Raw genomic sequence first — 22106 nt, 5'->3', positions numbered from 1 at the left:
CCTTGCGATTAAGATCCACAAAATCCTTGCCAAAATAAAAATACACACAACAAAATGCCATAAAATGCGTCTGTTTCCTAGCAAAAGTATCTTCACGTGTGTGTGTGTGTGGATGTCTTTGAGTAAGGGTGTTAGTTTATTTATGACCTGATGTGCGTCTGTTTAAACTGTAGGCGTCTACAGCAAACTGTCGACGATGTTGTTTTCGCTGTTGTTGTTTTTGTCGTTGTTGCTACACTCTCAACACCCTGCAAAGTAGTCAAACAATGCGGTATGCCAAACAAAACAGTTCCCAGATTCTAGTATGAGAGTTCAATTAAAATGAGATGAAACCACACAAAATAATCTTGATTTATTTGTAGCATTAAAACGGCAATTAATAAAAAACCTTAAAAGTAGTACATAAATATAGTTATTAAATTGTGTCTTCAAAGTTCATCACACACCATTAATAATGCTTTTTTACCATTTATTTTGTTTTTTTCTATTTTATATCAATGGCAGCAACTCATTTAAAATGAAATTAAATTTGTCATAATTTTTACAGAAAAACAAATACAAATAAAGCTACCGCCTGATTCAAATTGCATAAAATAATGTAGATTGTATTTGAAATGTAACATTTTATGAATAAGTTAAATATGATAAACACATCTTAAAAATAGATTCGAAATAATTTATTTCTATTATTTTTTCTTTATAATGGTTTTTTATTTAAAGGTCTAATAATGTATATTAAAGATACATTAAAAAATGTTATTTCTATTATTTTTTCGTTATAATGGTTTATTATTTAAAGGCCTCAACGTTTTATTTTTAATTTTTAATGAAAAACTAGTGAATCCAAATAAAATATCTTTATTTATGCATATTATATTTGCAGTATAATATTTCATGAATAAATTTTGATAACAATATTAGAACAGCTGAATAATTGATGGCAAATAAAGCATTAATTTAATTGTTATTTACATTTTAATGAAAATATCAGGACAGCTGAGAGTGCTGAGATTTATAAATAATACGTGAATTGAATTTTCATATAATTTAATTTATCGTGTGCAACACAATTTGCAGTGACAAAAACATAAACTGAAATAATTTTAAAATTATTTAAAGGTTATTCTTATAGATCTGTATTAACACTACTTTTAGAGCTAAGATAGATTTTAGTATCGATGAATGTACGTTATATTTATTTTTTCACTTCAGATATTGTCACACAGTTTCCAGATTAAATAATTTGTAGAAAATATGAAATTATATATATAAAATCAGTTTGGTTTTCAAAGTCGAACTATTTTTAAATCTCTCGCAGGGTATCGTTAGGTGGTTGATATCAAAACGTCTTGCTTCAATGTTATGGTTGTTGTGCGTATTGTTGCTGCTGGGATTTCACTTGTCGGCTTCAGCCTCCTGGCTGTCCCCAGCACGAAATCCATTTAGCACTCATGTACATCATATGTGAATGTCTCGAGAAGAGTCCCGAATGTAACACAACCAACTTGTCATATACGAGTATGTGCGTAAGTGTGTGTGTGTGTGTGTGTGTGTCAAGTGGCTGCCAATGCGCAGCAGTCACAACTTTGCTCCTTAAGTTAAAGGTTCAAGGGAAGCTGCTGCTGCTCGTCTGATGTTGTTGAAGAGCGAGCAGAGAGGTGGTGAGAGGTGGTGGGAGGTGCCGTGTAATACGGCATGAAAAGTATTTCACGCTGACGCTTTGGTTTAACGTCAATTGTTGACGTTAAGCGCGAACTTGTGCGTTGTTGATGACACTGCCAGGAAAAGACCATGAATCGCAGAGAGAGAGAGAGCGAGAGGGGGGAAGTTGGAGAGGTCAGTGGGTGGGAAATTGAGGCGCGTACACATGTGTAATTGTGTGCGTTGCGCTTTTGCCTTTTCTTTGATTCGCACTACTGCCGAACTGTCAGTGACACACACAGAGACCGAGCCGTAGGTCTTATGTATTGTTAAAGGTATGGCAGAGAAACATTTTTATGGCATTCAGCGAACTCTGATAAGGATTTCGCCTGCCTCCATTCCGTGTGCTGGCTTTATGGCCGAAAGGCATTCATTGGCCAGCAGCACATGCTAATAAGCCGCTTGTCATCAAGTTAGTTTCGAGCCAGGTTGCATAAGCGTCTACTTTACACGAATGGCACTTTAGGATGGCAGGCTAATTAAAAAGTTTTTGCCAACCGAACCAGCCTGTCTCGCTTGACAATTAAATTTGCGCTCCAGCGGTAATTAATCTTATTTATGATGTAAAAGCTTCAACCGCAACTTTGACTCCAAACCAAGCTCACACTACACACTACACACTACATACACACACACACACACACACCTACCCACCCACCACATCTCCCACAGCGTGTCGCCTTTTCTGGTGTGCTGACATGCATAATAAATGCGCCTACAAATGTGCAACGTGTCGTATGTGTAATCCAAACTGGGGCCACGCCATGTGCTTAACCCCAAGCACCACACAGCCACATATAACTAGCAGGCAATCTCAGGTATTCAGACGCGAGCCCGAAAATGCAAATATAATATGCTCCCTCATGCTGTGCAACACTCGAGAGCCTATAGGGAAACAGCCATGTGCACTGGATAGGGATGCATTGCACCAACGAAATATCCATACATCAGCCTGATTTTATAATATACTATATTCGACCACACATGAAATTCTCTTTCAAATAGTGCAATTTGCTTTGAACAAAATCCAACTCTGCGTTTTCAAAATATATCATTTTTACTTCGTTTGCATAATTATTGATGACAACTTTCAATCTATGTAAATTTAAAACTATTTTTTGTTTTTAGGGTCAATGGCCTTTGTCTAAAGCTCATCACTGAATCTCTTTTTGATTATCATTATGAACAATATGTTAAGTTAATTAACAAACCTTTGAGGGCTTGCAATCAAATTAGATTTTACTCCTTTTCACATTTTAAATTGCATTTTTTCAAGCGAGTTCACTTTAAATTGGAATTAAAATATATGAATATTTTTATTATTTTCCGAATTTGCTTCTATTATAAAATGAACTGAAAATTCCATTTCATTAAAATGATATTTATTTTCTTCAATTTTGCAGCACTTGTAATTAGCTTAGAGTTTTGCATATTGAATTCATTTTGAGACCAGAATTCAAATTGTATTTTATTAGGTCTTTTTTATACGCCTAAGTTCAGTTTCAATTCAAATTAAAAGATTGTTAATACATTAGAATATTTACATTATACTTAAAATTGAGTTTATTTCATGAACATATGTTATATTTATTTGTATGCGTTCTTTTTACTTTCCGCAATCCTGGCAGCACTTGTAAATATTTTAGGCTTTCCCCTATTTATATTGAGAACCATATTTCAAATAGTATTTTATTGTATATTTTCCTTTCAAATTAAAAGGTTGTACATGAATTAAAATATTTATATAATTTGTCAAATTTCGTTTACATTTAATTTAATTAAAATTAGAGTTGCACTATATGGATTCGTTTAATTCAGTTTTAAAAATGGATTTAAAGTCGTTTATCAGCTAAAAAGTTTTAGACTGAATTTTATTTCCAATCCAACTTTGCACTATTGCAAATTGATAAATGTAGCAAGTTTATATCGCGTAGTTGCCATTAGTGGCAGCTGCTTTCAATTGCAGCTTTGCAGTTGTTGTTGCAGCTACGTGACCAAACATAATGCATACACTCGTATCTTTGTGCTTCAGTTTGAACAACTACTGATTGATTATTATGATTATTGTTATTATTATTGCCACAGGATGCTGCAATTTGTGTAAAGTTTCATTTGGAACGCGAAAAGAATCCGCATAAATTCAACAGCCGCATGAAGAACAAGCTGTGGTACTTTGAATACGCCACCTCTGAAACGTTTGCCGCATCCTGCAAGAATCTGCATGAGAATATTGAGATTGTGGTGAGTAATGAGATGAGTTGATGTAAACAGGCAAGAACAAGAACCTACTTCAATTACTTTCCTTTTTCGTTGGCATGCAGTGCGATGGCGTTGCCTTGGACCTGGCCAATGGGCCGCATCTACAGGGCGTGGCATTGCTCAATATACCCTATACTCACGGCGGCTCCAATTTGTGGGGCGAGCACTTGTCCCAGAAGCGCATACGCAAGAGTGCCGGGCCATTTGGCAAGAGCAAAAAACTCAAGTCCAGCGACAAAGAATTCTCAGCCACCAGCTTTAATTCCGTAGATCTTTCAGTGGCCATACAGGGTAAGCATTAAAGGTATTATAAGACTACACAGAATAATATACAATTTGCCTACAGACTTTGGCGATCGTCTTATCGAAGTGATTGGCCTAGAGAACTGTCTGCACATGGGACAAGTGCGCACAGGATTGCGTGCTTCCGGCAGACGCTTGGCTCAATGCAGTGAAGTGATCATTAAAACCAAGAAGACATTTCCCATGCAAATCGATGGCGAGCCCTGGATGCAAATGCCCTGCACTGTAAGTGTTTTATACTTCACTAGTATTTATACCCACTAGCTATAAAGGAGAAGAAAGGGGGTACTATAACGTTTTGACTGCAATGATGTATGTGACAGACAAAAAGAGGGAACTTCTAGAGCAGATTAAAATCTTAGATGTTAGTCATGAAAGATTTTTATAGTGCAAAAGCCGACAACAAATACTTTAGTAGACAATTTGGTATATTTTGTACTTTATGGTATATTTTACTCGCTGTAGTATATTAACATACCAAATATATATTTTTGTCTATTTTAGATTTTTGGTATATTTATTTTTTATATTTTTTTTATACTGAATTTGGTATTGTGTTCTTTGTGGTATATTTTACATGGAGTAGTATATTAATATACATTTGCATATGTATATTTTTGCATTTTTTCTGAATTTGGTGTATTTTAAAGATAATACGGTTTTCGCATTGCTCCAGTTTTTTTAAAATTGCCTAACGGGTATCTGACAGTCAAGCACACTTGATTTTAGCTCTCTTTTCTGTTTATCATATATTTTGTGTAACTATTTCCTGTGTTTTGCAGATCAAAGTAACGCACAAGAATCAAGTTCCTATGCTGATGGCGCCGCGCTCAGAGAAAGGACGGGGATTTTTCAATATGCTGTGCAGCTGATTCAGGCGCAGCGCATCGAGCGACTTCATCGGCCACAGACGACAGGCCGCTGAATCCGCCGATGAGCTGGATGATGAATTTCGTAAGGTCACCAGAAGCACCACCGTCCACAATTTACCTTAGTGCATTGCACCGTGATTATTATTTATCCCAACTCCAACTCCAACTTCCACTCCCAAAATCAACCTGTTAATATATATTTAAATGATTAGTGTGTGAGTTGCAGAGCTTTACAATGTTAAGTCATAAAAAAGGAAAAACCAAAAATTAATTTCTAATGCTTTACGGTGCGATTATGAGTGCTTCAAGTACGAGTGCCAACTGTACTCCGAGTAGAACTGCAACGAATACTTCGAGTACGACTTTAACAGGTACTTCGAGTATTATGAGCAGGTCTACACCGAGTATAATTTCAACGGCCACATCGATTGCGATGTTTCAACAATTAATCCGTGGTACTAAGTCGCTAGCATTCCAGGCATTTCCCCCAAATAGGATAAGTGAATAATTGAATTGAATTGAAATCTCAGAGTTATGTGCGCATCAGTGTTAACCAAGTGAAAGCTTTAGATGTACTGTAGTACACACGTATTTGTTATTAATGTATATTAGATACCGTAAGAAGACAACAACAAACAACATACACACACACACATACACACACACACTTAAACAAAACTTGTCCAATAATGCAACTAAAATGAGACCAAACATTGTAGTGCGATTTTTAAAAATAGTGCACAATTTGTACACACAGATAAATAAATAAATATACAACTATATATACATACATTAAAGAAGAAAACAAAAACAAAAACAAACATACATATTTACAATTAAATCCGTCGTAATTAGTGCGTGCTGTGCATTTTCTTTCGTTAATTATCGTTTTATCAGAAATTCAATTTGCTTTTGATTAAAGTTCCTACTTAATGAAACAACATATCATTGGCTTCATTTCATTTCGGCTTAAATCTCGGAACACACAAACAAAACAACAGGAATATAAAATGAATAAAAAAAATTATATTTTATATGCACAGCACAGCTACTAACTATATTACATGTAATTCAAAATATATATATATATTGAACGTTATATACGTGTTATTTATTTATTATATGTACATACATATATTGTATATAGAACAATGTAACTTGATATACACAATATCAATGAAATGGTGCAGCTTTAAATGAATTTTGATAAAATGAATACATATAATGAATTACAAAAGAAGAGCAAACTACGAGTTTATAATAAGAAATGTATATTTGATATAGTCATATATGTATATGTATAAAATGTATGAAATTGCCAAAGCAAATACTCGAAAATATTATTAACAAAGAACAGAAACCAAAAGTACACACAACTCGAGATATGAATCGAAATAAGTTTGTTAATAGATCTTACAAATAGTAGATTGTAAATAGTTAAAAAAAATCTATGAGAAAAACTTGAATTATTTAATCATAGAGGTGCATTAGTCGTTTTTAATAGATCGGTAATTAATCTAGATTAGATTTAGTTTAACTGATATTATCAAAGCATTCCTTGCAAATGTAAACACATATAAGTATCCTCGATTTAGATACATCTATGGAAAGTATATGCATATACTCTTAATATAATAGTTATCCAAATGAAAGTAATTCTACAATAAAGAAATACTCATTTTTATCATAATATATTAACGGTTCCTCTTTTTCAAATTTATTTTGTAATATTTGTAGAGCTGAAGTACAGAAAAATGCATTTTTAAACCTTATGTTTGCAATATTGAGTGAATCATAGAACTTCTTTAAAAATTGTTCCCAATTCACAAACAATAATATTATAATATGTATTCCACTCTAAATGTATGTGTAAAGAAGTGTACCACATAAATACACATATAAAATATATACATATTTATTTCGACTACCAAAGCAAAGCAAATATATACACTGAAGAAGATGTGTAAATAAATTAATTTAATTTACGCAAAGAACATTTTTCAATGCAACTCCTCACGCCCACAAGCAAGGATCATCCTTATTGTGACTTGGCGTCAGGATGCAAATGCCACACAGTAGCCAGTTAACATTAATTATAAATGAGATGAACTTAACTCTTAGGAACAAAATACGCAAATGCAAAACTGCATAACTTGACAAGTGAAAGTTAATTAGGAACTAACATTAAATGCAGACACTACACAAAATGTAGAATGCATTGTAATTAGTTGTCACTAAGCGAATTAAACTACAGACTAAAGTGTATTTATTTACAAGCATAGAGAACAAAACAGCAAACAACAAACAGCAAAACAAACAACAAAGCTTACAACAACTTCAATTTAGTGAGTAGAAACCGCATAGAATTAGGGAAATACTATAAATATATCAGGATTAGCCTAATGAAAATAAATTATTAACTCAATAACCAAAGCAACGCATACTTAACGAGTGAACATATAATTGTATATAAATTACTGTTATCTTTACCACATTCAGCATACACACTGAGTGCTTAAATAAATATAAATTAATGGAAGTATCATTGTTATATTGCTAACTATCGAAGCAAGTTCATATATGTGCCATTAAATGTAGCTTCAAGTGCTAAAATATATAAATATACATATATAATTATGTATTCCTAAGTTAAGTACTCCAATTCAGTTTGAAACTTGCCTCCGCTTATTAATGATGATATATTAAACATTATTACACATACGCAGCGTAGTACTACACTTGCTATGAAATGTAGTTTATCAAATGCGTATGTATTTGTATGTGTTGTACATGTATAGGTAGATCCACAATATATATAGACAATTAAGAATCATAACCATATATATTATATGTATGAATATATGTCAACCACGCCTGTAATCAGTGTTTAAAACAACCAATAATAAAAACTATTTATCAAGTATATTGTAAGGTTTGGATTTTATTGTTTGATATCATTGATCAATTGAGAACACAATAAGACTGTTTGAGTTAAAGGTCTTTATTAGAATTGGAGGAGCAGCTGAGGTGCCGCTCCAACGATCAAAACGTATCTGTCTTTTACAATATTTCTTAAGTCTAAGTAAGGCTAAGTCTCGTAGCTGCGCTGCTCGCAGGCGGCGGCAGAGAGACGGCTATGTACTTATGTATATATGGATATAATAATATACATTGTTATGCACTCTCAAGTGGAGGCGCGAGGGGTATGCATATGCTGACCGTTTGTTGCAATTATGCTGACACTAGCACATTCTGCGTGCGGGCTAAGCCACAACGATCGGTTCATTTGGATTATGTAAACACTGCAACAAAGTGTTACAGTGCGCACCCTTTAAGTACAGTGGGTATTCAATATATGTGCATACTACAATATCTATATTTATTTATTTATTTGAGAATGCAAACCGTAAGCGTTTGCTAAATTTAATTGCACATACGGCCCATATAAACTTATAAAAGTAATTAATACATTTTCACTGGGTTTGCCAAATTGTGCCAAGACTTCAGTGGTGCGACAAGGATGAAATGCCATGAAAGGACGAAACAAAACCGGATGCTCCATTTGTGTCAGCATTTGATAGAGTTCACTACGCGATGTCTCCGGTAAAAAGGTTTTCCATGTCGCCTCCAAGTCCAAGAGACTGCCGTCTGTGAAAATTATATCAATATATTTACTTCCTAAAGCTTCTTATTATTAATTTACCTGATCTGTGCGCTTGAAAGTAGAGCACAGGCACCTGATAAGAGATGCTATAGACTATGTGGTACTCTACACTTATGAGATCCTCGCTGGCTTTGCCTTTAATCTTCTGCGTATACTTCAGATAGCTGTTGGGCTCCTGCTCATCCTAAGAACAAACGGTTTGATTATTAGGACTTATAAAACTTACAAAGAACCTTACTTACTATTTCACACAATATCCAGCTATCATTTAATTGGTTTGATATTTCCAGCAGCTGCTTGGCCTGATAAAGAAAGTCTGGCCAAGTTAGCGTTGTCATGCTGCAAAGAAAATGTAAAAATTAAAATTTGCTTAATAGATAGATTGATACTTAAAAAATTAACCACTACAAATGAACACAAATTTATGTTTTGTTTTTTGCCTCGTATATTTAATATTTAACCGACAAATTGAAATTGTTTTTAAATGTTAAAGCTCCTCAACTGGTTTTACTTAAAATAACACGTAATTAACTCTACTACAAGCAGTTCGGGGAACAGAATGCAGAATCTAAAACTCATTTAAAATGCCCATTGGTTTTTGCTAAGCGTTAAGCGTTGCGTGGCTCGCCTTCCAGCGCCGCCACCTGGATATTTTCATTGCGTCGCACTTGGACAACAGTTACGCTGCCAGCCTTGTCATCAAACTTGCATGTAACTGTGACCTCGCTCAGCTGAAATGTGAAGATTTGTGAGCCGTATTTTGTGCGCAGATAAACGGAACGCGGATCAGCCTCCAAGATGTCAATGATGCATTGCTTATGAACTTGCAGCTCCAACAGCTGTGCCTCAGCATGCTCGTTGAAGAGCACGCTTAGCCGGTGACTGGCCACTACCCAGTTGGGAACCCGAACTGTGCTGGGCAACGGTGGAAGTGACAATGGTGTTGGCTGCATTGAATTTCCACTCAAGTCGTCTCCGTTCAAAGCGCTGGCTGAATAGCCAGCGGCGCCATATAATTCGAGATCAGACTCCTCGCCATCCGGTTCCTGGCGTGAATCATAAAAGTCAGCACTATTCTCATTGGGAATCACGGCAGGGCGAGCTAATTGTGCATAAAAATCGATATTACAAAACACATTTCCACCTAAGCGAGGTTCAACAACTTGCCCAAATCAACACTCAGAGCTGGTGCATCATAGTAGGGTATATAAGGCTTAATATCCAGCACTGGTGTACCATCTACCATATCCGTGCCGTAGAAGCTAATAGTGGAACCCTCGATTTTCTCAATTTCCACCAAAGACAAGCCAATGGGACAGGGACGATGCGGCGAGCGGGTCGAGAAAACTCCTACACGTTCTCCACCCAAACGAGGTGGGGCAACCTTAGCCTTGGGATGCGTGTTGTTGCGATGGAAGTGATAGATGAGCCACATGTGCGAGAAGTCCGCTAATCCTTCCAACGAATGCTCCGGATTTGTAAACACACTGTCGCCTAATTGGACAGTGCTGCGTAGGCGACTGCCAACACTTGATTGACGGGGCACAGCACGCTTCTCTGGGAAGGCAGTGCGTATGATGCCAATGGGCTTGAAATGGGCCACATCATCGCCGCATCCATTCACACTGTTCTTCTCATTGCCGCTTGTCTGCAATCGAGTGAGAAATGAGTATAGTTGCTTAGCCTTCCTGTGTTTACCTGTCCAAACGCACCTGCTGCAGCAGCATTGTGTCCAGTTTGTCCTTGCTCTTGACATTTTTGCTGGCGCAGCCTTCACAGCGAAAATCCTGCAGCAGCCGGTTTATTGTCTCAATGTCCTTGCGCTGCACATGCTGTAAGTTGCGCACTTGCTGTCTGCACATGTAATCGAATTCAAGGTAACATAAATAACATTGAACTTGAACTTCAACAAAAACATCAAGGATTTTTTTGTATTCTACCTCAAGTTGTTAATCTCGTTCCGCGCAATTGTTAATTGATTTTTTAAGTCATCCTCATGCATTTTCGTAATGCAGAACCGCGAAAACCCGATTTTACACTAAAGTTAACACTTTAACATACGTTTAAATATTATTTGTTTTTGTTACAAGCCTCTCAAATCGTATATTTACCTTATTATTTTGCCATTCGCACTAGTGCAAATGCCAATCCAAAAATGGTTGAATACCAATAAATTCACTATTGCCATTCAAACACACTCATAGATGTGTGACCGTGCACCGAGTAACATATACTTTTTTGGTATTAAACTAATTTAAAAAAAAGTAAAGCTTAAACTTTATTAAAAAAAGCAATTAAAATATTTATTTTAAATTTGGACAAATTGAGGAATAAATAATTAAAACTTTAAAATTTTATTATTGGAATAACGATATTTTGAAAATTAATGTTAAAAAATCTAATCGGTATCGATATAGTGTCATCGATGCTCTGCCATCTCTACGGAATGACTTTATAAAATTTCGTCTTCACGAAAAGTCAGCCGCCAGATCAGAGAGTTACAAGTTGTTTTGTTAATAATAATTCCAAGAAGTGTAAGTACGCCATGCAAAATGAATAAACAGACATATCTGTATGTGCTTGCTTACTTTCAGCAGCAGTCAAACTACATAAAACAATATGTCGCGAGGAAGTTCTGCCGGTTTCGATAGACACATTACCATTTTCTCTCCTGAGGGACGCCTCTACCAAGTGGGTAAGTTTCTGATCAAACAATCTAATAACAATATAAATAATTGACTGGGACACTTTTGGGCAATACGCAGAGTATGCGTTTAAGGCCATTTCGCAGGAGAACATCACTTCGGTGGCTTTAAAAAGCGGTGATTGTGCCGTTGTAGCTACACAGAAGAAGGTGACGGAGAAAAACATTGTTCCCGAGACGGTGACCCATTTGTTTGGCATCACGAAAGAGATTGGCTGCGTCATGACTGGCCGCATTGGTAAGCATGCAAATATTTATATATTTTAATATGCTAATTACATTAAACCTCGCCTTACAGCCGATTCCCGCTCGCAGGTGCAGAAAGCACGTTATGAGGCCGCCAACTTCCGCTACAAATACGGCTATGAAATGCCGGTTGATATTCTCTGTCGCCGCATTGCCGACATCAATCAGGTGTACACACAGAACGCCGAGATGCGTCCACTAGGATGCAGCATGGTGCTAATCTCGTACGATGATGAGAAAGGACCTAGTGTGTACAAAACCGATCCAGCTGGTTATTACTGTGGTTTCCAGGCATGCTCGGTGGGCGCGAAAATGATTGAGGCCAATAGTTATCTGGAAAAGAAGTACAAAAACAACTTGTCCGAAGAGAAGGCCATCCAACTGGCCATCACCTGTTTGTCGAGCGTTTTGGCTGTTGATTTCAAGCCCAATGGCATTGAAATTGGCGTGGTGACCAAGTCGAACCGCCAGTTCCGCATTCTCGACGAAAAGGAAATTGAGGATCATCTTACAAAGATTGCTGAAAAGGATTAGAGCGCCAGGCGTGCCTAGCGATCTACAATAGATGTTAACTTTACTGCTATTTTATACCTTGCGAAAACAAATAATAAATGCTTCTGGTACATCATAATAAATCAACAGAATGTAAGCTTTTGAACGGGTATGGTTTAAAAATGTTCAAGAAATTTAGTTTTGAAGCTATATACAAAATTTTTAATGTTAATTACTGGCTATTACAGAATGACTGCAAAATATAAGTGAGAATTTAAACTGAAGATAAGATTCCGTTAAATAAAAAAGGACTCTTAAGTATGCGGTGATAGATGTTTTTATGTTGGCCTGCAAATCAGATCTGGACAACTAATGAATAAGTGATTTATAAAGAAAATAAAGATTTTAAAGGTATCAAAATAAAACAAGTTTTTTACAAACTTTAACAAATAAACAAAATGTGTAATTTTTCACAATTATAATACGAGAATACCGGATTACAAACTACATTTAACAAGTATAAAAATACTGCATTAATTATCATCTTTTTTGTAGGCTTTTCCACCATATCGCATGACAAATGCATTAACATCAAATTTTCGTTTACATCCCTGATAGTTCATATAGCGAATCTTGCCGAATATAGCACGCTCCTTCCATGCGTTATCATGGATACCCCCGACAGACCACATGCAGCCCACATAACCGTTGGGATCGCGGCCATCCAGACTGTATTTGTCGTTCAGCAATATGCTATACTCCAGCGCCTGCTCTGGTGTTTCTGTCCATTCAAGTATCTTCTTGGCCCAATACATTCTCAGAAATCCATGCATTTTGCCCTCATTGACCAGCTGCAATTGCGCCGAGTTCCAAAGGTCGTCATAGGTGCACGACTGCTCCAGTTCGTCCAGTGTATAGCAAGGGCTACGTTTATCCTTGCGATGGGCTTCGAGACTCTGATACGCCCAATCGGACAATCCCTTCAAGCTATCGTAGTTTTCGTTGTAATAACAAAAGTTATCCGCCAACTCGCGTCGCACTATTGTCTCCTCACAAAACCCCTCCACTGAAGCTTTGTACTTGCCCGCATATCGTTTCACCTCCAGAATGCAACGCTGCGCCGAGATTTGTCCGAAATGCAACCACGGCGACAGACCGGATACTGCATCGGCTAAGGGGTTATTGCGCTTCTCATTGAAATCGCGCAAGCGATGCGTGCAGAATTCGTAGAGTTGACGGCAAGCAGCCTTGTAGCCCGGCTTGGCCCACTCCACTTCATCCACGCTCATGTCACAAGTGAGCTGCTGCTGTGCAGCCGCCCAATTCACAGCTTTGACTTTGGACGCTTTGCCATGTGGATGCTTAATGAGGGGAGGAAACTCGGTAAGAAATTCTGGCAACTTGGAGTTGATTTTGTTGCGTATGGTGCGAGCCGCATACTCCTGTTTCTCGGATGTCACCCAAACGGGCACAACATTGTGTGCATCCACTTGGAGCAAGGGCACGTTCTTCGGTAGGGCTTTTGTCACATCCGTCACCCATTGACGGGGCAATCTTAAAGGTGCAAAGTCACACACGACTGCGCCCATGTCCTGGGCAGCGACAAGCTCCGGCAAACGTTCCACAGCGGGGCCAAGAAGCAAATGGAATGCAATGTTCAACTTGCGACACTCTTGCTCCACTTCCTGCAATCCTCCCAGCATGAATTTGTAGTGTCGCAAGGTCGCATTAAGGAACTTTGGTACCAAACAGAATACCACACTAAGCGGTAGTTCCAATTTCAGTGCCGTACGCTGCGCATACAGAAATGCCCAATTGTCCTGGACGCGAGCATCGCGGGACATCCAATAAACAACGCCACCTTTGCAGGATTCCTTCACATCATTTTCCGCGCTTAGCAAACGAACGCGATTCTTTCGGAACGCAAAGTCGTGCACGTCGGCTGCGGATGCTAAGCGTTGATCTTGCATATACCCGATAAACTGATCTACATTTTTGTAGCCGGGTGAAGTTGATTTCCGTTCCGGTGAAGAAGTTCTTTCCAACTCTGTTTCCTCACAACTGCTACTACTTTCTTCTTTTTTTGGCTTCTTTTTGGCAGCCCGTGAAGTGGTTGCTTTCGTACGCTTCATGTGTAGTCTGCTTACAGAAAAACTTGTAAATAATGTAATTTATTTCAAAACAAAATCAATTACGTTCTAAACAATCGAGAACCGCCAAAAAACATTGTAGAGGTGGAGAAATACCATTGATACAATCGATTATGAAGTGCTATAGCTGTCAGCTTTCAGGCAGGTATCTATTATCAAGCAGACATTTTCAAATGCTGCAATAAAATAGTGTTGAAAAATATACAAACAATGCCGTTATGCTTGAAAATCAAACAACCATTTTTAGTTTGTGCGCAGAATCGCTTCCTATATTTACACTTACATTTCGCTGTTTCGTTTGTATCCAGCAAAGGAGATTTCAAAGTCAAATGTGTCCTTCTGCGAGCTGTATGCCGTGCGGTAACGGTCCTGTATAACACAGTGAACAAGGATTTGCAAGCAAAACAAGAAGCGCAAAGAATTATTGCATTTTCTTAACGCTCCGGAAAGCGTGTGCATAGTTAACATTTAACAAGTGGAACGAAGGCCACATTGACTATTTTGATAAATAAAACAGTTATTCAAAAGCTTGGAAAAGCCAATTACCAACGACTTGATTCGATTTACAATTTAAATTTTTATAAGGTAAGAGTTACAACAAATTACGCGACATTACGCAATTCTCTTTAAGACATATGGACGAGTGGAACTTTCTATACTGTAATGTTTATTCTTACATATAATAACACATAATGGATTCAGGAGTTAGCATAAATTTGGTTATTGACGCTCCTTTCAATGGTCACGTAGCGCTTCCCTGACATTCTCGCTGCGTAATTCAAAAGTCGCATGCCAAAATTGGGCGTCTGCGTAAACGCACACATTCACATACATACACACATTGGTAAATACCTTTTGAGCATACATACATACATAAATATACATACCCAAAGCAACATAGTTTTTGAGCACGCAATATTATGTTAATACCTATATTCGGAATCTAATCAAAAGCAGTAGTACTCATTAAAGAAAGGTAAACCTTTTGCATAAACAACTATTCATTGCGATGACCATATTGATTAAGTGCATAACAAATAAATAAGCTACTCGTGGCCATTCTATCAGCCCCTGGAGATTCCACTCGACGTCAAAAGTGCTCCACAGTCCAGTCTTCAAATTGAAAACAAAAGAAAGCCACACGCAGCAATTAATAAATGCTAAGAGTGCGTTGTATACAAATCTATGTTTGTGTGAGTGTAGTTATATGAGGATTGTAAATTAAATTAATATCAATAATCATAATCACAGCCCGCAAAGCGCTTGCGATGGATGGCCTTTTGTGCTCGATCGTTGAGAATAACAAAACAAAGGCCCTATAAATAGCATCAAGATGTATAGAGAGTTCATTCCGGTTAAATGCAAGCAAAACGATTACAATAAAATTTAATGTTCCATTGCTGCATAATCTCTATTACATTATTTAGATGACTTGTAAATGAGTTACAGGCCGCGTTTAAAACAACTGGACTACATTTTTAAGGCGCGACAAATGCAAATCATCATTTGATTGATTAAGAAATATGTATAATTGAATGGAAGAATTCCACAGAGCCTCGCAACTGAGTTGCAAATGAATTTAATTGAAAAGTTTCTCAAAAACAATAACAAGAATCAAGAATTCATTTAACATTTCAAGAACGGCAACATATGCTGATCTCACAAGTCAAATTTTAACAATTGATCCATCCTCTTTTTTTGCAATTGAAAATGTTTTCATTTATTGAACACGACAACATAAATTGAACTTAATTAATGCATACATACATATGTACTTATATATATATATACATATATATATATATATATATATATATATATATATGTATGTTTTGTAAGACTGTGCGTGTTTTTCGATAAATTCGAATTGCCAAACTTAATGCTATAAAGTTTATGGCACTTTCGCTTCCACACCCTGTAAACAAAACGTGAGTAAAAGGAGTTTTTTGAGCTGAAACGACACTAAAGGCAAATGTGCCTTCATATTTGCAGGGTAAAGGTTGTTTAACTCAATTTGAATCAAAGTGAAAAATTTCATTTGTTGAGTATGGTCGTTATCATGTTCTAAGAGTGAAAGCCAGAAAAATCCATAAACACGCCTAAGTAAACAAATATATTATGTAAGCGCAAATATATTCAGACATTGAAGATAATCATGTTTAAATTATGCATTGCGTTAATGTTAATAAAACTGTAAATTTCGTGAAATGACCTCAGACGCTTTCATTAAGGTTGCCAAAAGATTTCTGAGATTTTTATTATCAGGATGCAGATACGTACAAAATATTTATCAATGCAATTCTGTGTGTAAATTTATACGTATGTATGTATATATGTATCTATATTTGTGGACACAACAAAGAACAAAGGCAGTTTTACGCACAAAAGAAGATGTATGCACATTCAGTTTCTATCTCCGTATTCCGTTTTAAGCGCTACATTACCATAACTTTGCTGTGAGTTGCTTGAGAGCAGCAAGCGGCGGCCAATGCGCTTTTTTTTTTCTCCAGTCAGATGGAGTTGGGGGTGAGACAGAGAGCGAGAACCAAAACAAGAGCACAGAGAGCACAAGATTTTCTATGTGTGTAAGCGAGTGAGAGAGTTTGGAAGAGAACAGAGCCGGCTGATGTACTGCATACATACGAGTTTTGCACGCGTTGAGTGCGTGATAATCACGCAGCACTCACATGTTTGTTGTTGTTGTTGTGGTAGTGTTGACCCTCATTTTCCATTCAAACATCTCTCGCCCGGTTAGCAAACAAAAAAGTATACACATATCTAAACAAGTACATACATACATAGGCCTTGTTATATATGTATGTATTTAGATGTAGTAATTTGTTGATTTGTTTTTATTTGAAATAAATAACAATTTTCAATTGTAAATAAAGCTTATCAATAAGTGTTAGACCTCAATAGATCTTATTGTTTGTACATATGTAGGAATAATGAAATGCCCACACGCAAAGAGGGAGAACGTGACTAATTCAGCGTTTCATATAGAGATGCCCCCTAATATATTCAAATGCACATAAACATTTAAAAATTTATTAGAACAATTTATAAATAAAAAAATATACTTAACGCCGCTTGACAACACATCCACGCGCCGGTGCTGTTTACCCCAACAAATATCAAAATAAATAAATATTTTTATTTGTTTTTGTTTTCAACTCTATGTTTTTTACAGACTGCCTTGTATTTGTTTTGTTCAGAATTCTTAATTCGATTGGTGACATATCTATATACATAAATGTATCTACATATATGTATGTATGTGCATATGTACGCACAAATCAAAACAAAAGATAAACAAAAACAAACTGTCTACACTGACAGAAATCACTCGATTTAATATAAAATCCATCATTAGTAGTAATTATTCCATTATAGTTGTTCTGTAATTTACGGCAAACTCATGCCTGAGATTTTTGTGCAAATATGCAAGCTTATTCATTTATTAAAGATATTTCCATTTCATTTCTTAGCGTGCACGCTCAGCGCATGCATTCTCTGCATGTACACACTTATGTGTGTGTGTGTGAGCTGTGAGTGTATCTGTACAGCTTTGTTTTTCAACTCATTCCACCACTGTTGACGCCGTCGCCGTCGCTGCTGCCGGTTTATTTTGCTTTTTAGAGCGCGCATCGTCTCAGGAAAATTTCAGTTGTTCTTTGGAAGTGCGCTCGACAAGTCCAGCAACTGGATCGCAGCGAGCAGCAAAACTAAAAAAGAAAAATCTGTTACGCGCTGTACAAACAGTGAAAGTGCTTGAAATAAAAAACTCTAGCAATAAATTTAAACAGCTTTATAAGGCTTTATCAATATATAAAAAAAACATTACAAAAAGTGAAAGAAATAGAAAAAATCAATACACAATGCCGGTCGATATTTGCAGTCAACAGCACAATTTGATTAGCTCAATAAGGTAAAGACCTATTTAGATTTATATGGGAGCTTTCAATAGCCACCATAAAATGGAAATAACGATAATGGCATTCAGCTTCCCTAATAAGTGAAATAATGAATATGAGTACAGTGATAATATATCAATTGATAATTCCCCCTGGTGCCAACAGGTGTCAAGCTAAAGGCCTTGGGGCACTTCAATAGTTCTCTGTCAAATGGAAAAGTTGACATGACAAATGCTCAATAAATAAAACATAACGAAAATTATCGTATAATTGAATTCAACTCTATTGCATATTTATATCAAAATCCACCTGTCCACTTGACCTTTCGATTGTTCTCAAACATTGTCGTGTCTATCGCAACAAAGTACAAAAATAAATATTTACCTGAAAATAATCGTTATTATTATTTATGGTTTTTGTTGTTGTTTGTAACTATTGCGGTTGGCATTGAAACAATAGTTGTTCTAAATAAAGAATTACATAGGAAGTGGAAAAAAAATTGATAAGTCATGATGTGCGCATTAAAGCCAACACCATAAGGATCATATAATAATATTACTTAATGGCTCTCTATAGATTCAACAATTCATTCGTGTTGTTTTGTAATGAGATTTCAAACAAAATCTATTATATGACCTTGTTCCGAATCGAGGCATGTAAATGATAAACTGCCTACTCATACCCAAAAGCTAAAAAGCCAAAATGTTATTAAATATTGTATTTTACGGAAGAAATACTTTTTATTAGATGAAATTACTTCTTTTCTCTGTAAAACTGATGACAAATCTTACCAAATATTTCAAAGATTTTATTTGAAATTATATATTCCACATGCACACAAACTTTTACAATTGAATATGAGATCATCACTGAATAGAATTATTCCACATTGTTTTTCATGAAAAATTTTGTTTGAAATGATATTTTTCAATTAATATTGTTACGTTTTACAATAATTTTGTAAAACAAATTTAATTTTTTCTCAAACCTATTTCGAATTCTACCAACTAAATATAGTATTAGAATAATTATAATTATTTTAATGAACTGAAAAAATGAAAATAAATGTATATCAAAATTTTTTTTATTGCAATGAACTGACTCAAAATAGTGAACAAGACAGTTTATTCTCGATTTAAATTTGATAAACAAATAAAATGATACCAAATTTATTTATAATATTAAGATTAATCACTAAAATGTGGAAATCTGGATGACGAACTAGACCGAAAAATCTCATTGCTTAAATTCTTGTGAAAAATATTGTGAAATATTTGACACATTTTAAATGGAAATTCGTATCTATTCTTGCAGCGGAACAACAGATACCTCATCTTTGTCGCTTAACGGACTCTCCTTGACGTCTGCTTTGCCCCCAATTGATCCCGAGCATTCGCATCCATCACATACACACAACATGAATAAGTTGTGCCGACAGGTGTCAATTGAATCACCCGGACCGGGTGTAAAGAACTGCGTTTTTAATTTCTTCGTGCCTATTGAAGATACACCGGCACATGGCGCCCGCATCAAGATCGTGTGCGCAGGAGCCTGCTATCGTCGCAGGGATCGCTCCAACTCGATAACCAGCGTGTCGTCCGTGTCATCCGAATTGAGTGATTATTGCCCATCGGTGTCGTCGATCTCATCTCCAGCCCATCAGGGCATACGTGAGGGCTCATTCTTTCCGGGCTTCGAGGTTGCTGGCGTAATTGAGTCCTTGGGCTCGGAGATCACAGAGGCCAACAACTGCGGCCTAAGCATTGGACAGCGTGTCATTGTCTATCCATTCGACGATACTCCTGCCGGTTATGCTGAGCTGATGGTTGTGCCGGATCTGAAGCATATTGTACCGATACCAGATGGTCTCCCAATGGAAGAAGCCGCAATGCTGCCGACTGGCGCTCTGCTGGCCATGAATGCCGTCTTCAAGGCACAGTCCGTGGTGACTGAGATCCTGAATCAACGCGCTGCAACGGATCCGAATAAGAAGTGTAAGATCCTGATAGTTGGCACTGGCGGTTTGGCTCTTTGGGCGGTGCGCATTGCATCCTATCATTTCGCCTCAACCGGGGCACACAATGTGGACATCACAGTGGCCAGTCTGCGCGACGAAGGATTCCGTTTAGCTACAGAGATCAAGAAGTAAGTCGAACATCATACCAACTCATCTCATTGTCAAGTTATTAAAAATGATTACTTCATCTACTTTACAGTGTCAGCGTCGTACAGTGGAACGAGTGTCTGTACGAGCCACAGCTCATTGAACGCACCAAGGATGTGTGCGGCGGTGCCGTTGATGTGGTCATTGACTTTGGCACGACCTCGAGAAGTCTCCATCGTTCCATGCACTGCCTGTCCAAGGGCGGCGTGGTTCTCATTAGCGAGGAGGTGGCTGAGAAGCTGCTGCCGAAATTCTCGCGTCTTTCGAATGAGTATCAACAGGAAATCATCCCAATATCGAATGGCAGCGCTGAACAGTTGGCGGAGCTGGTGCAATTGGTGGCAAACAAAAAGATTGAGCCGCCACCGTATTCGGTGTTCCCATGCGAGCAGGCCGCTGAAGTCATCCAGAAGCTGTGCAACTCCGAAATACCCGGACGCGCCATATTGCGCTTCCACGAAATTGAATAGATGGACTAGTGTAGAAGGCGCAATGGGCGCATGCATCTATCAAAGCATTAACTCATCTTATATAGATATCTGTTAGTTTTACTCAAGAGATCCCAACACACACAAAACACTTGACGCACCGTCTACGCGAATCTAGCGGATCAGTACAAAGTGTACAACAACCTGTGCATACCCTTCCGCTAACAACAACATGTAATAGTTATGTGCTTAATATTTGCAGTAGGACTTTTGTTTTGTACTGTTTGAGTTGGTCATCGAGCAGCTTTCGAATTGACCAGTGATTTCATTTCCTTGATTTTGTAATTATTAAGAATTTTTTAGTATTATATATGTATTTTTTGTATACGTATACGTATATGTATATGAATTGTGATTAATTTTAATTTAAGCATCACACACAATATAGTGATTTTATTTGCGTACTTAGAACACCCCCCTGGCCACAAACACACACAACCAATGCTTCTTTGTTAATTTATTTGATTGTGGACAAAACTTCATTGGCCATAAAAAGAAGCGAAGAAAAAAAAATGTTCAAAATAAATGTTATATTATATATGAAAAACCAAAATGAAATTTGTTATGCATGCAATGCAAAATGTTTGATTCGATTTGCTTGATATTTGTACTCATTACGTACCCAAAAATACATTATACTCAACTACTACTACTAAAAGTCATAAATAAAAGCATACGCATATGTACTAATACTAGTGTGCAAGCCTCTCTGATGCCCCGACAACTATATATTTCATATATGTATGTATATATTATATATAATGAAAACTCGTCCAAATTCACATTTATAGCCATGTGCGAGTGAGGAATGCTTACGAAATATGACATTACACCACCTATAAAAACAGTTCTTCGCTGTCTTGTTCCGCAGATTGGGACAGGTCAGTAGCCAAGAAAGTGAATGCCTTATCACATATGGCACATATACATATAAAATCGTGCTGCCTCGCAAGTTAACATAGCTGGTCATTTAAATAGATCCGGCACGAGTTTAGGGAAAAATAATATGTAATTAAATCCTTAAATCACTGGCACATTTACGGACCTCCTTTTGTCTATGTTTCGTCCCTACTAGGGACCCACCCATCTAGCTCTAAATACTTAATGTTTTTTGATCTAAAGTTTGAATTCCAGGTGAAATAAACATAG

At 36.8% G+C, this 22106-nt stretch overlaps 6 protein-coding genes across 7 annotated transcripts in view; 3 read left to right on the top strand and 3 right to left on the bottom strand.

The window, feature by feature from the left end:
* LOC132793867 (diacylglycerol kinase 1) overlaps positions 1-5913 on the top strand; it is a 47069-nt gene extending 41156 nt beyond the window's left edge. The window contains exons 18-21 of the mRNA XM_060804006.1: positions 3787-3942; positions 4023-4251; positions 4307-4488; positions 5046-5913. Of these exons, the coding sequence (XP_060659989.1) occupies positions 3787-3942; positions 4023-4251; positions 4307-4488; positions 5046-5135 (657 nt within the window). The 3' untranslated portion in view covers positions 5136-5913. The remainder of the gene's footprint in view (positions 1-3786; positions 3943-4022; positions 4252-4306; positions 4489-5045) is intronic.
* A 2210-nt stretch (positions 5914-8123) lies between these two features.
* Positions 8124-11003, bottom strand: LOC132793882 (ubiquitin-like-conjugating enzyme ATG10). The gene is made up of 4 exons (XM_060804022.1): positions 10911-11003; positions 9042-9138; positions 8839-8983; positions 8124-8783 (listed from the first exon to the last, which is right to left on the bottom strand). Exons 1-4 carry the CDS (start codon positions 10985-10987, stop codon positions 8515-8517), a joined length of 588 nt encoding a protein of 195 aa, XP_060660005.1. The 5' UTR covers positions 10988-11003; the 3' UTR covers positions 8124-8514.
* On the bottom strand, positions 9231-10926 carry LOC132793879 (uncharacterized). Its single transcript, XM_060804020.1, has 5 exons — positions 10911-10926; positions 10740-10849; positions 10512-10653; positions 9967-10447; positions 9231-9901 (listed from the first exon to the last, which is right to left on the bottom strand). The coding sequence occupies exons 2-5, from the start codon at positions 10799-10801 to the stop codon at positions 9408-9410; spliced, it is 1179 nt and encodes a 392-aa protein (XP_060660003.1). The 5' UTR covers positions 10802-10849; positions 10911-10926; the 3' UTR covers positions 9231-9407.
* Positions 11004-11208: 205 nt separating the features above from the next.
* On the top strand, positions 11209-12384 carry LOC132793880 (proteasome subunit alpha type-6). The gene is made up of 4 exons (XM_060804021.1): positions 11209-11333; positions 11397-11494; positions 11565-11741; positions 11802-12384. Exons 2-4 carry the CDS (start codon positions 11419-11421, stop codon positions 12281-12283), a joined length of 735 nt encoding a protein of 244 aa, XP_060660004.1. The 5' UTR covers positions 11209-11333; positions 11397-11418; the 3' UTR covers positions 12284-12384.
* A 3-nt stretch (positions 12385-12387) lies between these two features.
* On the bottom strand, positions 12388-14532 carry LOC132793876 (deoxyribodipyrimidine photo-lyase-like). Its single transcript, XM_060804016.1, has 2 exons — positions 14437-14532; positions 12388-14380 (listed from the first exon to the last, which is right to left on the bottom strand). Exons 1-2 carry the CDS (start codon positions 14466-14468, stop codon positions 12775-12777), a joined length of 1638 nt encoding a protein of 545 aa, XP_060659999.1. The 5' UTR covers positions 14469-14532; the 3' UTR covers positions 12388-12774.
* Positions 14533-14800: 268 nt separating this feature from the next.
* On the top strand, positions 14801-21648 carry LOC132793878 (uncharacterized). Of its 2 annotated transcripts, none has more exons than XM_060804019.1 (3): positions 14801-14976; positions 19620-20450; positions 20522-21648. In XM_060804019.1, exons 2-3 carry the CDS (start codon positions 19723-19725, stop codon positions 20937-20939), a joined length of 1146 nt encoding a protein of 381 aa, XP_060660002.1. In that variant the 5' UTR covers positions 14801-14976; positions 19620-19722; the 3' UTR covers positions 20940-21648. The 2 variants fall into 2 exon arrangements, with proteins under 2 accessions (XP_060660002.1, XP_060660001.1); XM_060804018.1 differs by lacking the exon at positions 14801-14976 and adding an exon at positions 18062-18319.
* The last annotated feature ends 458 nt before the right edge of the window (positions 21649-22106 follow it).

The sequence above is a fragment of the Drosophila nasuta genome, chromosome 3 (assembly GCF_023558535.2).
Source record: "Drosophila nasuta strain 15112-1781.00 chromosome 3, ASM2355853v1, whole genome shotgun sequence".
NCBI lineage: Eukaryota > Metazoa > Arthropoda > Insecta > Diptera > Drosophilidae > Drosophila > Drosophila nasuta.
The sequence above is the reverse complement of the archived record's forward strand: the minus strand, read 5'-3'. Positions and strand labels throughout refer to the sequence as shown.

What these genes read in the sequence shown, in the direction of transcription:
- LOC132793876 (XM_060804016.1), bottom strand. Translation starts at nt 14,468, where the DNA reads ATGTTTTTTGGCGGTTCTCGATTGTTTAGAAC. An exon ending in GGTTCTCGATTGTTTAGAAC is followed by an intron (nt 14,381 to 14,436) that starts GTAATTGATTTT and finishes TTCTGTAAGCAG; the next exon opens with ACTACACATGAAGCGTACGA.
- LOC132793878 (XM_060804018.1), top strand. Translation starts at nt 18,270, where the DNA reads ATGCCGGTCGATATTTGCAGTCAACAGCACAATTTGATTAGCTCAATA. An exon ending in AATTTGATTAGCTCAATAAG is followed by an intron (nt 18,320 to 19,619) that starts GTAAAGACCTAT and finishes CTATTCTTGCAG; the next exon opens with CGGAACAACAGATACCTCAT. An exon ending in TTAGCTACAGAGATCAAGAA is followed by an intron (nt 20,451 to 20,521) that starts GTAAGTCGAACA and finishes TCTACTTTACAG; the next exon opens with TGTCAGCGTCGTACAGTGGA.
- LOC132793880 (XM_060804021.1), top strand. Translation starts at nt 11,419, where the DNA reads ATGTCGCGAGGAAGTTCTGCCGGTTTCGATAGACACATTACCATTTTC. An exon ending in GGGACGCCTCTACCAAGTGG is followed by an intron (nt 11,495 to 11,564) that starts GTAAGTTTCTGA and finishes GGCAATACGCAG; the next exon opens with AGTATGCGTTTAAGGCCATT. An exon ending in CGTCATGACTGGCCGCATTG is followed by an intron (nt 11,742 to 11,801) that starts GTAAGCATGCAA and finishes CTCGCCTTACAG; the next exon opens with CCGATTCCCGCTCGCAGGTG.
- LOC132793882 (XM_060804022.1), bottom strand. Translation starts at nt 10,987, where the DNA reads ATGGCAATAGTGAATTTATTGGTATTCAACCATTTTTGGATTGGCATT. An exon ending in GCTGGATATTGTGTGAAATA is followed by an intron (nt 8,984 to 9,041) that starts GTAAGTAAGGTT and finishes GTTTGTTCTTAG; the next exon opens with GATGAGCAGGAGCCCAACAG. An exon ending in CTTTCAAGCGCACAGATCAG is followed by an intron (nt 8,784 to 8,838) that starts GTAAATTAATAA and finishes TAATTTTCACAG; the next exon opens with ACGGCAGTCTCTTGGACTTG.
- LOC132793879 (XM_060804020.1), bottom strand. Translation starts at nt 10,801, where the DNA reads ATGCATGAGGATGACTTAAAAAATCAATTAACAATTGCGCGGAACGAG. An exon ending in AACGAGATTAACAACTTGAG is followed by an intron (nt 10,654 to 10,739) that starts GTAGAATACAAA and finishes TTACATGTGCAG; the next exon opens with ACAGCAAGTGCGCAACTTAC. An exon ending in ACACAATGCTGCTGCAGCAG is followed by an intron (nt 10,448 to 10,511) that starts GTGCGTTTGGAC and finishes ACTCGATTGCAG; the next exon opens with ACAAGCGGCAATGAGAAGAA.